This window comes from Acanthaster planci, linkage group LG02, assembly GCF_054643075.1.
Source record: "Acanthaster planci isolate LZ-2023a linkage group LG02, COTS_SCS, whole genome shotgun sequence".
Taxonomy (NCBI): Eukaryota; Metazoa; Echinodermata; class Asteroidea; order Valvatida; family Acanthasteridae; genus Acanthaster; species Acanthaster planci.
In genome coordinates this window covers 11324731-11339023 of record NC_141778.1, presented here as the reverse complement: position 1 = coordinate 11339023, position 14293 = coordinate 11324731, and the positions used below count along the sequence as shown (strand labels likewise).

At 41.5% G+C, this 14293-nt stretch overlaps 1 protein-coding gene across 1 annotated transcript; it reads right to left on the bottom strand.

The window, feature by feature from the left end:
- Positions 1 to 476: 476 nt before the first annotated feature.
- LOC110978281 (solute carrier family 2, facilitated glucose transporter member 8-like) lies at positions 477 to 13325 on the bottom strand. Its single transcript, XM_022233158.2, has 8 exons — positions 12994 to 13325; positions 11596 to 11749; positions 9630 to 9836; positions 9139 to 9238; positions 8073 to 8287; positions 7395 to 7653; positions 5439 to 5776; positions 477 to 3911 (listed from the first exon to the last, which is right to left on the bottom strand). The coding sequence occupies exons 1-8, from the start codon at positions 13044 to 13046 to the stop codon at positions 3717 to 3719; spliced, it is 1521 nt and encodes a 506-aa protein (XP_022088850.2). The 5' UTR covers positions 13047 to 13325; the 3' UTR covers positions 477 to 3716.
- Positions 13326 to 14293: the final 968 nt, after the last annotated feature.

Here is a 14293-nt window from a genome sequence, read left to right as displayed (position 1 = left end):
GCGTTTATATACATGTACCATGTTAAAATCCACAAATTGAGAGAATCGTTTCTTGGGATGTGGTTCTGGTACCTGTTACCTGGCCACACTCCTGCCATGGAAACGGAAATAATGATCCAAACATACCAACATGAATGCGCGAGCGTGTTCTTATTCCTCATTCAATGATTTATGGCCACAGAAACCTCTCGTTCAATGGACATGTATGGTAACATGTATGTTGATGGGTGCATGGGTTGTCGAAGCATGGAAAATTCGACAAATTAAACATCTAACCTCAATGACAGAGTTGGTTGAAAAAATCTGCACACCCGATTAAACTACATTGGGAAACAATTCCATCGGATGATTTCATTTCACAGAAAAACTGCATCCCAAAGGTGAACTACTGATGCGTTACGTAAAAGGAAAACCGATGACAAATGTGAGAATGAGAGGTATCCAATTAGAAAAAAACAAACATTCTGACACCCAGCTCAGAAGGTTTTAATACAAGAAATTTTTAACATTTTAATCCGACATTTCGGCTTCATCAATAACACAAGCCACATTAAACTTAACACATCATTGTTTTGGATGTATTTTTTCCTTTCAAAAATGCTGCAAAAGAAGTAACACCATGATTTAGTAATGCACTTGAATAGAAAACCATCCACATTAGGCTGTTATGCATTTCAAACTTATTTTAAACAATGATTCCGTTAATGATTTCTTTATTGATATCGCCAAAACACATGCACATAGAAAAACAAAATAGGAACGAAATTCATGAGCAGTTCTCTTGAATACGGACAGATAGTGAAGGCGTGGGCGGGGTGGAATCAGTAACATAAGGACATCAAAGGAAATGCAAGTATCCTGATCCCAACACAGCGTAAATGCTTGTCATTCATCACGGCAGAAAATGCTGGACAGAGCCAGGGGCACACAAGCTTACACGACTATCACAACAGACCTTGGTTCACAACTTCAAAAACTGTGTGACGTCTGAATACTGCGTTTTACTACATTCGTTGGAACACCATTGGTATATTCACTATGTACAGCAACGTTCAGAGCATGTATGACGAGGACGGAAGAGAGAACTGACAAATACGAACACATCAAGACCCAAATAATCAAATACAAAAACGAAGCAACAAGGACCAACGAAAGATGCACAAATATCGTCTGATCGTGAAACAGACTCAATTATTTAGGAAGCTAGAGGTGCTTATTGAGATCCCCTCGATATTTCTTACTCGATCTGCGTAGTAAAAGCCAGTAACGCCTACAAAATGATGCTTCCACACAAAAGAAGGCCTAAAACTCCAATTAAGCCTAAATTTGAAACAAAAAGAAAAGACAACAAGCAAAACAACCCCCAAGGTGTCAATTGCAATCTCTCTTGTTGACGTTGGAGTTCATTTTGCACAGAAAAACCCGAAAAATGTTACAATTCGGGGAGGTGTCCATGTGCATTGCTAGGTTTTCTCCAAGAATACATAATACAGTATTTTGGCTCGTTCATAACAAGTCATGGGGAAGGCAAACAAATCTTAGCCAGCCCGTCAAATTCAAAATCATGGCAAACCAAGACCCTTTTCAATTGCAACCAGTCAATAAAATTTTGGCAACAAACAGAATAAAAGCGACTTTCAATGTATTTGAATTTGTAATCGGGTTTCAGGCAGTATAATCAGGCTGAAAATAAAGTTAGTAAAAAAGCGACACATTTGATGTACATCATACGTCACGGACACATGACATGGCAACAGCCATAAAATCGATCAAGGCCTAGATGGTACATAAATTACAACATTGTTTCATAATCTACTCACCATCACTCTCTCTACAAAGCAAGCATCTTAAAATATACTGTCATTGATTTTCATTGAGATATGAACTGAAAATATATATTTTTACTCTCAATGAGCTTTAGAATTAACCTACATAATTCTGTAACATTACATATGCACATTCTTCTCCTAAATATTTGTAACAATTTTATGGCAAGTAAATTGGAAAGACCAGTCAGTGTTCCGTATAGAGGCATGCAGTCAAAAGAAGGGAAGCCATGAGTTTACATGAAGTACCAACAATTAAAGCATTGTTCAAAACACCTGCTTCAAGACCACACCAAATGAAGTGAAGTTTCAGATGAAATGTTTTCACAGATTTTGCTCAGTGGAAAAATTCAAGAATGATTGAACATGAATAAACTGGAATTTTTCTTTTTGAACTTTTCTAGGCAAGCTAGATGGAATTATTACTACATGTATTATTATTATTATTTGCCTCCTCTCTTAAACTTAAGTTTAAAAGAAAATTTGAGTTGTGTTTCACAAAGAAAGTGACCGGTCTGGTAGTTTAATCCATTTACTGGTTGTAGCAAATTAGTACATCGAACACTGACAATTTCATTTGGCTACCTAGCTAAATCTCCCCCAGTTCACTTGTTTATGTACTAGTTTACCGACTACAGGTTACATTGGGAAACCTAGAAATGTTTTTCGTTTTGATGACAACCCCAAGACCTTAGGCCAAGATACTCCACAAGTCTTCCAAATTAAAAATACAGAACATTCTGCCTATCTGGATAAATGCGGGACAAGAGTTTCTGCGCTGTTATCAGGTGTACAGTCTCGAATCCATCAAAATTTCTGGAAATTCATAGATTTTGATGGGTGCCTGGTAGGGTCAGGGAACTTTTTTATTTGGAACCTATCATTTGGGATGGGGACTTGAAGCATTTCAGATGGTATCAAGCTCAGTCCCGTCCAGCTCCCACTTGGATCAGTCTGTTGGCTGGATGCCATAAAGCGCAGACAAATTTGTTGGCATGGATAGAATTTTCTAAGCAAAACCAAGTCACCAACTAATAGGTTGCCATGTGATAAGCAACTACTGGTCATTGGCTTCCGGTTACTTGTTGCTTGGTCAACATACTTGCTTACCAGTATTTGATGCATAGTGAAAATGGGCCTTTTCCAAAATGGACCCATTCCACAACGGGCAAATCACTAGTTCCTATCTTGGGTTGCATCTTTTCAAAAGCATTTCAGGTACACTAATTACATTAATAGGTACACTTGTTTTAGTTCCTAGGTACATGCAACACTACTTTTCTATACTACGGTGAAACTTAACTGTCTTTGGATCATACTTGCTGATACTCACCCAATCCTAATCCAGAAATTTTCCAAAATTACAAGTTAATTATTTATCCTGCACTGGAATCAAAGTACACATACCATACTGATGCTCTTTCTTAAATTCTTTTACCACAGCTGCATCTGTAAAAAGATGTGTACTGAAAGTCCTGTAGACTGATCATGAACTTTGTTTTCAATGCAAGGGAATGCAACCTTAGTTGAAAACTGCTAACATCTTCTTGTGTGTGAGTAAAGGTATTTTGTGCCAGATACCGATTTCCACAGGTTGATTTTTGTCTTAAGGCTTCTTTTAAGTTTCAAATTACTTACAAAATACCAAAAAAGATTGGCTACCAAAACCTTCAGTGACCCCTCCTTTACAAAATGCAAGCAGGGATGTTAATGCGATCTATCCACTCCCATCATTCTATAGAATAACTTGAAGAAATCTTATACTGAAAGACTGAGTCTCCAACCTACACAAATATTTTCACAGCTTTCCTGATTAGAAATTAAAGACTGGTGGAGATCCTCGTAATTTTGCATGGGTTTTGTTTTCTTTGGGTTACATCAGATGCCGTGTTAGTCGTTTATGAAACCTATTTTGTTGTCGGAGCCAGATGGAAGGTGACTGTGCAGAGCCTGGCCAGTGAAAACTGCCTCAATCTCTTCCAGCGTCTTGCCTTTGGTCTCAGGGACCAGGAAGATGACAAAGATGACGCCAATGATGCAGACGCCCGCATAGAGCCAGAACACCCCTTGCTCTGTCAGTCCTTGCTGTGAGATGCCACAATGTGGGGGGGGGTTGGAAATGTAAATAGTAAATGGCTGACTACAACCAATTTCATGCTGTTTTTAAGTGCTAAGCTGTGCTTAGCAAAAACGAGTTACCAACCAAAATTACACAGAATGAATCTTATGTTCGGTCGGTAGTTCGCTGACTCTGCTAAGAACATTCACTAGGTAACCGTTTCTGCTTAGTGGCAGCTGTGTGGAATTCCTTATATCATGCGGCTGCCAAGCACATGTACAAATCTGCTTGGCGCAGGGAAAAAGCTCATCACAAAAATGTCAAGTGATGAACTACTTTGCACGTTTTTCCCAGTAGATATTTAGTGTACAGCAGATTTGATCAATGACATGTTCCACCACGATCTCAGCAAAACCAGCTAAGCATGCATCAAGAGGCTTACATGGAACGCACGCTTCTTCTTAGGACAAACAAGTTTCTCTTGGTTTTGCCTCCACATGCCAACTCAGACTGTTTGGTTTCTAATGTGCAACAAATTTGAGCAGAAATACAGATGAGTGAACATGATGATACCTGCTTATTTCAATAAGTTCTTCCCAAAATCTGTTAAACAAGGTCTGTGGAATTATGAATGACAGAGCAAACAAGAGCTTTACTGAACCAACACAGGTTACCAGCAGACCTCCCAGCATTGGCTATCAAGAATTCGGAATCCTTCTCTCCAAAATGTGGAATTTTTCATAAACAATTGGAACATTCTCCATATTACCATGAACAAGTAAAAATCAGCGATGCACTGTACTGGAGTCGAATCCGTGTCCATGATGATGTACAGTACCTCTCATACTCAACGATTCCATAAAATTTTGAATTCCACAAGAGTTTATATCATCTGAAATGGTCCACAATAATTTTTCATCTCCTGAATGTATTGATTCACCACAAAATTCAGCGAAAAATTCACTGCTTGCACACTTGACATGATCATGGTCAGTTTCACAGCAGTGCTTAGTCTGATCTGAACATCTTTAGCTGCAGTTCCTAGCAAAACCAGGCACCGCGCGACGCATACAATGTTAATTACAATGTAGCTTGTCGATAGAATGCAGCTTGTTGATACAGGGCATTTACGTCCACGAATGATTTCAGTATCACATCCATGTATCATACCCATCTCTCGGCTGTTACGCGTCAAAAGACTGTCCGGGTAGGTTGGATAAGTCGTATTACGGTACATGAACAGGATTACGTGGTCAGTTTTTGGTAATACATAAGCCTGTCAAAATTGCTATTTGACGGAAATTTAAGAGGCAAAATCGGAATGGCAGGAACAAAGTGAAAAAGTGGAAATTTTCTGCCAAAATCGGGAGGGTTGGGAGGTTTGTTACCAGTGAAAAATTCCATTGGATGAAGGGGGAAATAGACTGGTACCCATTTTCACTGATTTTCATTGCACAACTTTTCTAAATAAAATTCATTTATCAACAACTCGCAGCTTATAAAGCTTGTCTGAGGCATTCAAAAACATGTCATATTCAAGATTCAGTCATTACCTGCAGAGACACGAAAGTCTTGGTGACAATGAACGCAAACAGCCAGTTGACCGCTGCAGCAATGGCACTTGCTGCCCCTCTGGCTTTAGTGGGGAAAATCTCTGACATGATGAGCCAAGGGATGGGTCCCCAGCCGATGGAGAAACCGATGATGTAGATGATGAGACTGACGAGGGACAGCCACGTCAGGTCAGGCTGGCCGGCCGCAGTGGGAGCAACGGTAGCATTGCCCAGCAGTTCAAAGGCTGGAGCAATGGTAGTGGTCATGTTTTCGTTCTGGTTCGCTTTGAGCTGGTAGTAGAGCCCGAATGTGCCCGAACTGACAGCCATTAGAATGCCTACACCAAATCACCCAAGCATGGTAAGTTGGTAAGTTGGCCTCCAAGTGGAGGCTGAATTTTATAAAAAAGCATTGACTGGAGGAAGGTCAGACGTTTGTCACGCCTACCTACTGATGTGCCTACGTCTTTGTTAATCCTACAGTACAGAATTTTAGCCTACACACTGAGACGATCACTGAACCTGACACACGGTTCAATACACGCTTTGCCGTTTGCATTGCTGGTTGGATGCTACATGACCTTGTAGATCGGTTTTAAGCACTTCCAGGTTGTGCGAGAAAACTTTTCACAAATAAATATAACTACTAAAGAAATCCATTCCTCGGGCAGAACCATTATAACAAGCTAATTTTCCAATGAAGTATTTCTTAATTTAGGGAAATTTAGTTCATGTATCAGAAAAAAAAAATCCACTGAACATGAGTAAATTTTAACTTGACTTTTTCTGCTGCCCACATCAACAACAGATGTAGTGCTGCAACCAAAGTAATTGCGAAATTGCAACCACTCCAGTCCTTTTATCCCAACCACCAATTTTAAATATGAATGACTGCATTACATATTCATTTCAATACAGCTCCCACAAATGCAATGCTACCGCCCTTAAATGTCACACAACATGCATATTTATGAAGTGTAAACAGGTACTACTTTATCTGTTGTGTGTAGCCGGTGCATGTAGAAGATCTTTGCCGTTTGTCACAGTCAGAGTGATTTCTTTTGGTAGATTTTCCAGTTCCAAGGTCGAAAACTGATGGGAAAAATCCCCACCTCACTTGAATTTATATTCACGTGATTTTGAACACACTGAGCTTGAGCACGGCGAGAACGGCAACAACTGTCAAGCATATGCTAGGATCGCCACCGTGGCAGCCGTCTTGAATAAAGTTTAGATAGCAGACTGGCGAAGTCAAACCCAGTTTATATTTTGTGGATTTCTTAAATAATTGTTTTCTCTAAATTTCGGAAATGCTTTGTCATAAAACCTGCTAGTTTTAATTGTCCCAGTCGGAAAATTGATTTCATGCTCAAAAAAAGTGTGCCTGATTCAGAAGTTTTCTGAGCGATTCAGACAGGAAACCAAAAGTGTTGCCTGCATGGTACTTTCATCGATCCTGTATGGCCGAACAAAAGGCTTTATCTTTGAAAATAATTTTGCAATGCCTACTACATACAAGGTAAACTACTGACCACATTTCCCTGGAATTTGAAGACAACTTGAGCTGTAGTCAAACTGAATACTTTTCGTTGCGGGAAACTAGGAAAATGTTACAAGGCCTGGCGGTTCTGGGGTTTGGCGTAGCATGCGCATGTTTATACTCAACAGATCGGACTGCAGTGTCGGCATTCTCTCAACTTCCCTGTTATGCAGGGGTCAGCGTGTTTCGTGTTTGCAGTTAACTCCTTGCATGTCTGTTGGAATTGAAACATGCTGACACGCTAAGCATGTTTGTGTGTTGGCTAAAACTCTGAACTGCACTGTATCTGTTAAGACCTTTTTGGTGTATTTGTGAAAGTTTATGCTGAATTCGAAGGGGTTAATAATTGTAAGATTTGACATCTTTGAAATTTCCATGCACTAATTATGGACACGTAACACGAAATTTGCGAGTACCTGCAACGGTGAGCAGGATTTTCCTTCCTGCCACGTCCATCAGAATCACGCTCAAGAAGGTCGCCCCGACCTGGACGGCAGCCAGGATGATGGTTGCCACGTCAGCAGAGATGTTCTCCACCGCCGACTGCATGATGTCTTTGGCATTGAACATGACAGCATTGATGCCGCTGCACTGCTGGAAGATCATCAGCATGACGGAGATTAACAAGGGCTTCAGGAGGGATCGCTGGCCAAACTCACGGATGGAGAACTTCTCCTGAAAGACAAAAAGTGTTAATACATTGGGAACTGTTCTAGTATGATGAGGAAACAGGAAGGATCGAAGCTTCATTAATCCAACATTCTGCTATCAGGAAAATGTGCAGCCTACTGAATTTGACAGAATGTGGCAACTGGGGTTTGAATCCAGCCGCTGCCATATTCAGTGTCCATGGACAAACCACTTTACCCTTATTTACATGTGCCTCTATCAACCTAGAAGTTTGATGGGTACTCAAGACTGCCATACATGTAAGCTGGGCGTAACCTCCCATGGACTGGAATCAACCTCCAGATCATAAATAAATCCTGAGCTATTTAAATTCAAGACAATGTACAAGAAGGCTGGATTTTTTACTGAGTGGTCACGAAGCGTAAAAAGCAAAAGATCACGTCTCAGTTCTGTTGTGTCCTTACACTGGAATTGTCCAAGGCATCTTCTACTTCTCTACATTCCCCATCCACATCAGCCGTGGAACCACGGAGCCAGCGTAGAACGTCTAGTGCCCTCTCTCTCTTGTGGCGGATGAGATAGAAGCGGGGCGTGTCTGGCATGAAGCTCATCAAGACAACGAGGGCAGCAGCCACCCCAGCCCCTACAATAGCTAGCCAGACATGATTCATCGGGATGCCTGATGAAAAATGAGACAAAACTTATCAGTTAAGAATGTCCACCAAACTGGTAGACTTGGTGGACTTGTTATTCTCCGGGCAATCCCCTTCATACACTGTAGCATCCTGGGTAACTTCTCTCAGCACGGAGAGTGCAACTGATGCAATTGCCACATCAAGTTTTAGAGTAATGCTTAATATCAGGAGGAATGCCATGATCAACAAGCAACCACTACAATGTAGTATGTGAGATCTCTACAGCTGAGATTAACCCTTACCCCCTAGGGACCATTGAAATCTTGCATAACCTTGTTGGGTTTAGCATGGTTAGGATTGACAACATCCATCGCTTGTCTGTTGGGGAACCAACAAAACCATATGCCCTACATGTTCTCACCATGGCTACCGACGCCAAGGTAGACTATGGTCAACATATTATCTATTGTACACATGTACAATCAATTTGATTAGTAAATTTCTCATATATATCTGATTTGCTTGGGGCAACTTACATGTATGCCACCTAAAATGACAAGTTATGCCATAATTTATGTGTGAGTCGCAGACTGGTTGCAATGCGTCATAATTGGTTAAATGAATTATGCCATAAAGTTTGGCCTTAGTGAGGTAAAGCTACATGTACTATGCAAAGTTTCAGAATATAATCAAACAGGAGACCGGGGAGATAAGGACGCTTCAGCACAGAGGAGAGTCAAGTCATCTCCTCAAGGTGCTTGATGCTCTGTGAAAGAATTGAAAAGCTAGAATTCAGGTAGGTTACAAGTAAATTACTGAGGGAGTTTGAGTCACATCTTTCAGGTATATCCAGTTTCTTGGATTTGTACAGGGCGCGATCTTCTTCTTTTCTTACCAAGAGCGTAGACAACGAGGATGCCGAGGGTGATGACAAGCTGAAAGCTGGCACCCAACAGGCCTCGCAGTTGAGGAGTAGACATCTCTGCAATGTATACCTACACCAGACAACAAGGCCAAATCTAGTTTGTCTTTGATAAAAGCCACCATGAAAATATGTCAGCAGACTCCAACAGCAGAGATGCACAATTTGATTTGGACCTAATTTCACAAATCAGGTAGGGTGTAACTGCGTAGGGAACATATATGACATATGAGATTTATTTAGCAAAACAAAAGGTTACCAATTGAAAAACTCTCCATTGTGTAAATGTTCTTTGCTGGTTCCCTGCTCATTTTGGTTCTTTTTCCTTCCATGAGCATTGGCTTCACAAAACAATCCAATGAGGTATCTAAGGGGGAGGTGGGTACCTCCTTAACACCCCTTGCCCCCCCCCCCCCCCGGAGTCTGGCCACGCCAATGCCACCATGATGAAGCATTCTACTCACTGGTGTGACGAGGGAGTTCATGCCAGCCCCAATGCCTGTCAGGATCCGGCCAATGTAGAGCAACGGGACTGCCGTGCACGTCGCCAGGAGAACCCAGCCCACGACGAACGGCAGCGCACAGGACATGAGAGTGAGCTTTCGCCCCCACAGGTCCAAGAGGAGGCCAGCAATGGGACCACCTCCAATCGCACCGACAGCAAACAGTGCCTGTGACAGGAATGAGAAGGCAGTGACAAAACATGTCTGTCAACCCAACCATTGTCAGTACCACATGATCCTGTTATACTCCATTTGAAAAACTCCCACTCACAGACAGTACCACATTATGCCATCAACTCGCCAATTTATGCTGTATACCGTTTTTCAGTAAAAGTGCTAGAAATTTTCAAATATCTCAAAAGATCTACATGCATGTTGGCAGTACACATCATTTGGATAATGTCTTAAAAAATTTAACAAAATGAAAAAAGTCCCATGTACCCCTTTGGATGCAAAAAGATGACATTTCATAATATCCGCTGTTTCCAAATTAAGAGAAAAATACTAGCGGTACAGTTTGCCTCCTTCCTATGAACCATTAACAGTAAATTAAGTGTGAGTGCCTTGACAATACCTTGAGTTGAAACAAGATGTAAGCAAAGCATTAGTTGTGGTATGGCAGTACAGAAAAACGGTAACAAGAGTCCAACAGCAACTTTTGTATGATAGTTTCAGGGCCTTTATCTCTTTCATTTTCACCTTCCTGTTTTTGTAACACAAGAAACAGGCCCGAAGTGACAAGTGACTTTTCACATCAGGTTAACCGTTAACGCCCTTGAAACACAGCATGCCTTTTAATAATGTACATTTCAAAAATGTTTACCCTTCACAAAAAAGCCACAGTATTGTTTTTCTTTAACACAAGCTCCTGCTAGTCATCAAAAGTATGACTCTGATCAGGTGGAAAGATCATGAAGACATTATCTTCCTCTCGTCTACATGAACAAATAAAGAAATGGTACTCACACTTGGTGGCATAAGCTTAAATTATAAATTCATTTATTGTGAAGGTTAAAAGTCGATCCACAGTTATACAATACACCATGCCTCTGTTTTTCGTATTTTTGTCCAGATATTATATTAAGCATTAAATTTAACGACATCTATCAGACATGCCAGATGATTTGGGTGAATGGTGGTTGCATATTTCATACATTCAAGGTTTAGTGAAACTATAACACCTGTGGTTAGGCATTGTGTAGCAATGGGAATGACAAAATACAGAAATTTGACACTGCATTTATTTTGCAGAATTATCCAGAAATGCGGTGTTCTCAAGTTCTACTTTCACACACAGTGGGGACTGATTTCAATTCAAAAAATTGAAATGGGAAGGAGCAAGGCAAAGCCTTAGCATGGGCGTTAATTAAGGACCATCAGATTATTTAAACTCAGGTCTGTGCCTTTCTGGATGTGCAGAAGAGGTAGATTTATTTCACAAATGTTGAAAGCAAATTTACACATTCATGGACAGCTTTTTGTTTTTCATCAAGATACACGATTGTGTAAGATGACATTTTCCAGAATGTGACTCATGAACATTTTTTTAACTTGGCATCCAGATTTTAAAGGTTACGGCTGCTCTTAAAACTTGAGGGGAGACATTCTATAGGTATGTACATGTACTATGAATGGCCAAACGTAAGATTGTCCAAATCAAATGGCTGCGGCTAGGGGAAATGCATCTATAGACATGTATAGAAATCAGCTGTCATCACTAACTGCAGGCTTTCACGAGCAAGTACATGTACTCCTCGAAGCCACAGGACCGGAAATAATTCAGACAAGGATTTGTTCTCCTAGACTGAGGCCTGTCCTTATAAACAATCTACACTGAACATCACCCAAACTAAAAGCAAAAATTAACTGCCTACAAACCCTCATTTCTTTCAGTACAAATAGAAAGCATAATTTCCTTGGTCTTTACCGAAAACCACGTCACTTGGTCGTCGTTGAGTATGCCGCTGTCCTTCAGGTCAGGATCAGCAGGTGAGGAGTAGCCCAACCCCAGACCCATGCTGAAGGCAGCCAGCAGGGCGAAGGTACAACACAGGAACAGCTTGCCATTCTGGAAGCGTGATCTACACAAGAGATCAACCACCAAAACATTCAATCTATGAATCTATTAAGCTGAAGTTAGTCCTCTTACATGTCTTAACTATGACCCTCAGCCAAGGTCCAAACTGTAAAATGTCACCAAAGAGTTGCAATGACTCATATAGAAGACTCATGCAGATCTCATACGTGACTTGACCCATGCTTTATATGCACTGGCAGCAGAAGTGAGGGGGAGGCAGGGGGGCTAGTGCCCCCCCCCCCAACTTTTTGACTGGGGGACCTACCCCCACACTCTTTTTTGCAGGTGAAATGTGGTTGGGCTCATTGGATCGGCCTGTTAATGGATAATGCTTGATGGTTTAACAACTGGCATCCCCTCCCCCACTTTGAAAATCATTTTGCCGACAGTGGCTCTATGATTCAACTTGATGTAGGCCTATGTACAAGGTACATGCATGGAGGAAGGTCGGTTTTCCTTCCTCCATGGCACATCACGTACATGTACACCAGTGTGGTGATGGCTTTTATGTCCGGTCCCCCGATTTGACCATACACAAATGCACTGTGTCTGTGTGTGGTCTACATGTACATGTAAGCTGTTGCCATGTTGCAAGTAGATGACTCAAGTCCATGTACATGTATCTCTTGTATATCAAAATATATCAAAAGATGAGTCAAGTCACAAAATTCAGTGTTCGGTCGCTGATCATCACTGATGACTAACTGCAGTTAGTGCAAAAAGAGATTTTTGAAACTTGGAAATGGAAACTGTCTCTGTATGATTGAGGAATATTCCTCCATGCACTTGATTCATGCACAGATAGTTTTCAGTTCACTTCACTCCAAATCACCTATTCTGATGTCATGTTCAAGTCATATAATCTCCAGAAACGGAGGTACGTAGGTAGGTCTAAACCCACGAAGCCTGGGCCTTTTATCATTCGTGTTCATCATGCCTCATCTTGCCTTGCCCCTTAACGTACATGTAGCACACTTTGATTTTTCGTTTAATAGGGACTGGGTTACATCAACAATGTCAACAATATTTAGGCCTATTGGGCCTGGGACAATTCATGAAATGCCAGGCCGAAGCCTAGTGATCAACTTCCACGTGTGCGTTTCTGACAGCTGGAAACATACCATATGTTTAGGTTAGTATTAGTGACTCGCTTATCATATAGTAACATGAATAAACCACATGCTTGTCATTTCCAACTTCAGCCATCCTGGCGGTGCTGAACACATTGAATCGGTGGAGACAACTCACCCGTGACTCGCCCCAAGTAAACCCAACTGTTCCGAGCCAGACTGGACGCTCATTATCTGTTTCCGAATCGTCTATTTTCACCAAACACCGTTTCCTTAAACCGTATGTCTACTAAGCCTCGTCAAGATTCCTTCAGGCTTCAGTCTGACAAACGTCGATCGCATAAATTATGAAAAGCCACCATGCTCTCACAGACGACATAGGGCCATCAAAACAAAAGGCACGGCCCAATTTCGTAGAGCTGCATAAGCATAAGCAAATTTTTCCGCTTACTATATTGTACTTAAAGCATAAACGTATTTCACCAGCCGCTGAGGCTGCATCCGACGAATATCTTGTCTAGAGCTAGGTCTGGGTCTTAGCTCAATTGGAAATGTGTGGAGACAATAGACCTAGCCGTAAGCTCTGGAAGCCCCTTGCGGACACGGCCTAAGCTAAGCACAGAAAAAGATGCGCGCGCATCTTCTGGCGTCGTGAAAAGTGAAAAAAATGGCAGACAAAAGTGAAGAGGCTAGGCCGCGGCGCGCGCGTGCCAAGCTGAAATTGGCACGAAGTTCGGGCCGGATTTTCCGCTAGCCTGATTTTCGGCTGGACGCTATTTTTACGGCTGCAAGAAATCGTTCACGCAACCGGCTAGAAATTCCACGCACCCGATCACGGCATAGCAGAAAGAGCCCATAAACGTCCACAGAAAAAAACCCACATTTAAATTAAATAAACCCTTCGCTGAAAAAATGTATCTTAGCTATGAAACAACGTGAACAAATGAAAATTTTTTCACCAACAGGAAAAAAAGACCGGAATATGTACCCAAAAATACAAACAAACAAACAAACACCCCAACAAACAAACACTAAGCCTTCGTGGAAAATGGATGAGGGCGCTAGTGCAGACAATGATGGCCCCCAAAAATGACTTCGCGAACCGAATCGCAATTTGCATACTGTCAATTTCCCTTTTATTAAGGAAGTTGCTGGCACACGACCTTGGTGGTTTGTAAAGAAGCATGAAATTTAATAGCAGAGATATAAAATAGTGCCGGAATCTATTTCAAAATTGTGAAAATCGAAAACCCAGAAATCAAAATCGCTCTATGATAATATTGATTTCAGGAGTCCACGCAAGTGTCTCTGACAACTATGCTGAAAGTTCCCGATGACAAATATCGCAATGCAAGGCATACTTGAAGCAGGGGTGGCAGGGCATGATTGCTCTCATTTGGATGTTCCAACTCACCCGAAAGCACTTCCGCTAGTCTCACAATCATGGCAAGGTGAAATCTGTATTGTGCCGAAATTTG

Excerpts from the sequence above, each read along its gene's own strand:
- LOC110978281 (XM_022233158.2), bottom strand. The coding sequence starts at position 13,046 with ATGAGCGTCCAGTCTGGCTCGGAACAGTTGGGTTTACTTGGGGCGAGT. Across the intron at positions 8,288-9,138 it reads CCTCGTTGTCTACGCTCTTG|GCATCCCGATGAATCATGTC; the intron begins GTAAGAAAAGAA and ends ATTTTTCATCAG. Across the intron at positions 3,912-5,438 it reads AGACTTTCGTGTCTCTGCAG|CAAGGACTGACAGAGCAAGG; the intron begins GTAATGACTGAA and ends GGCATCTCACAG.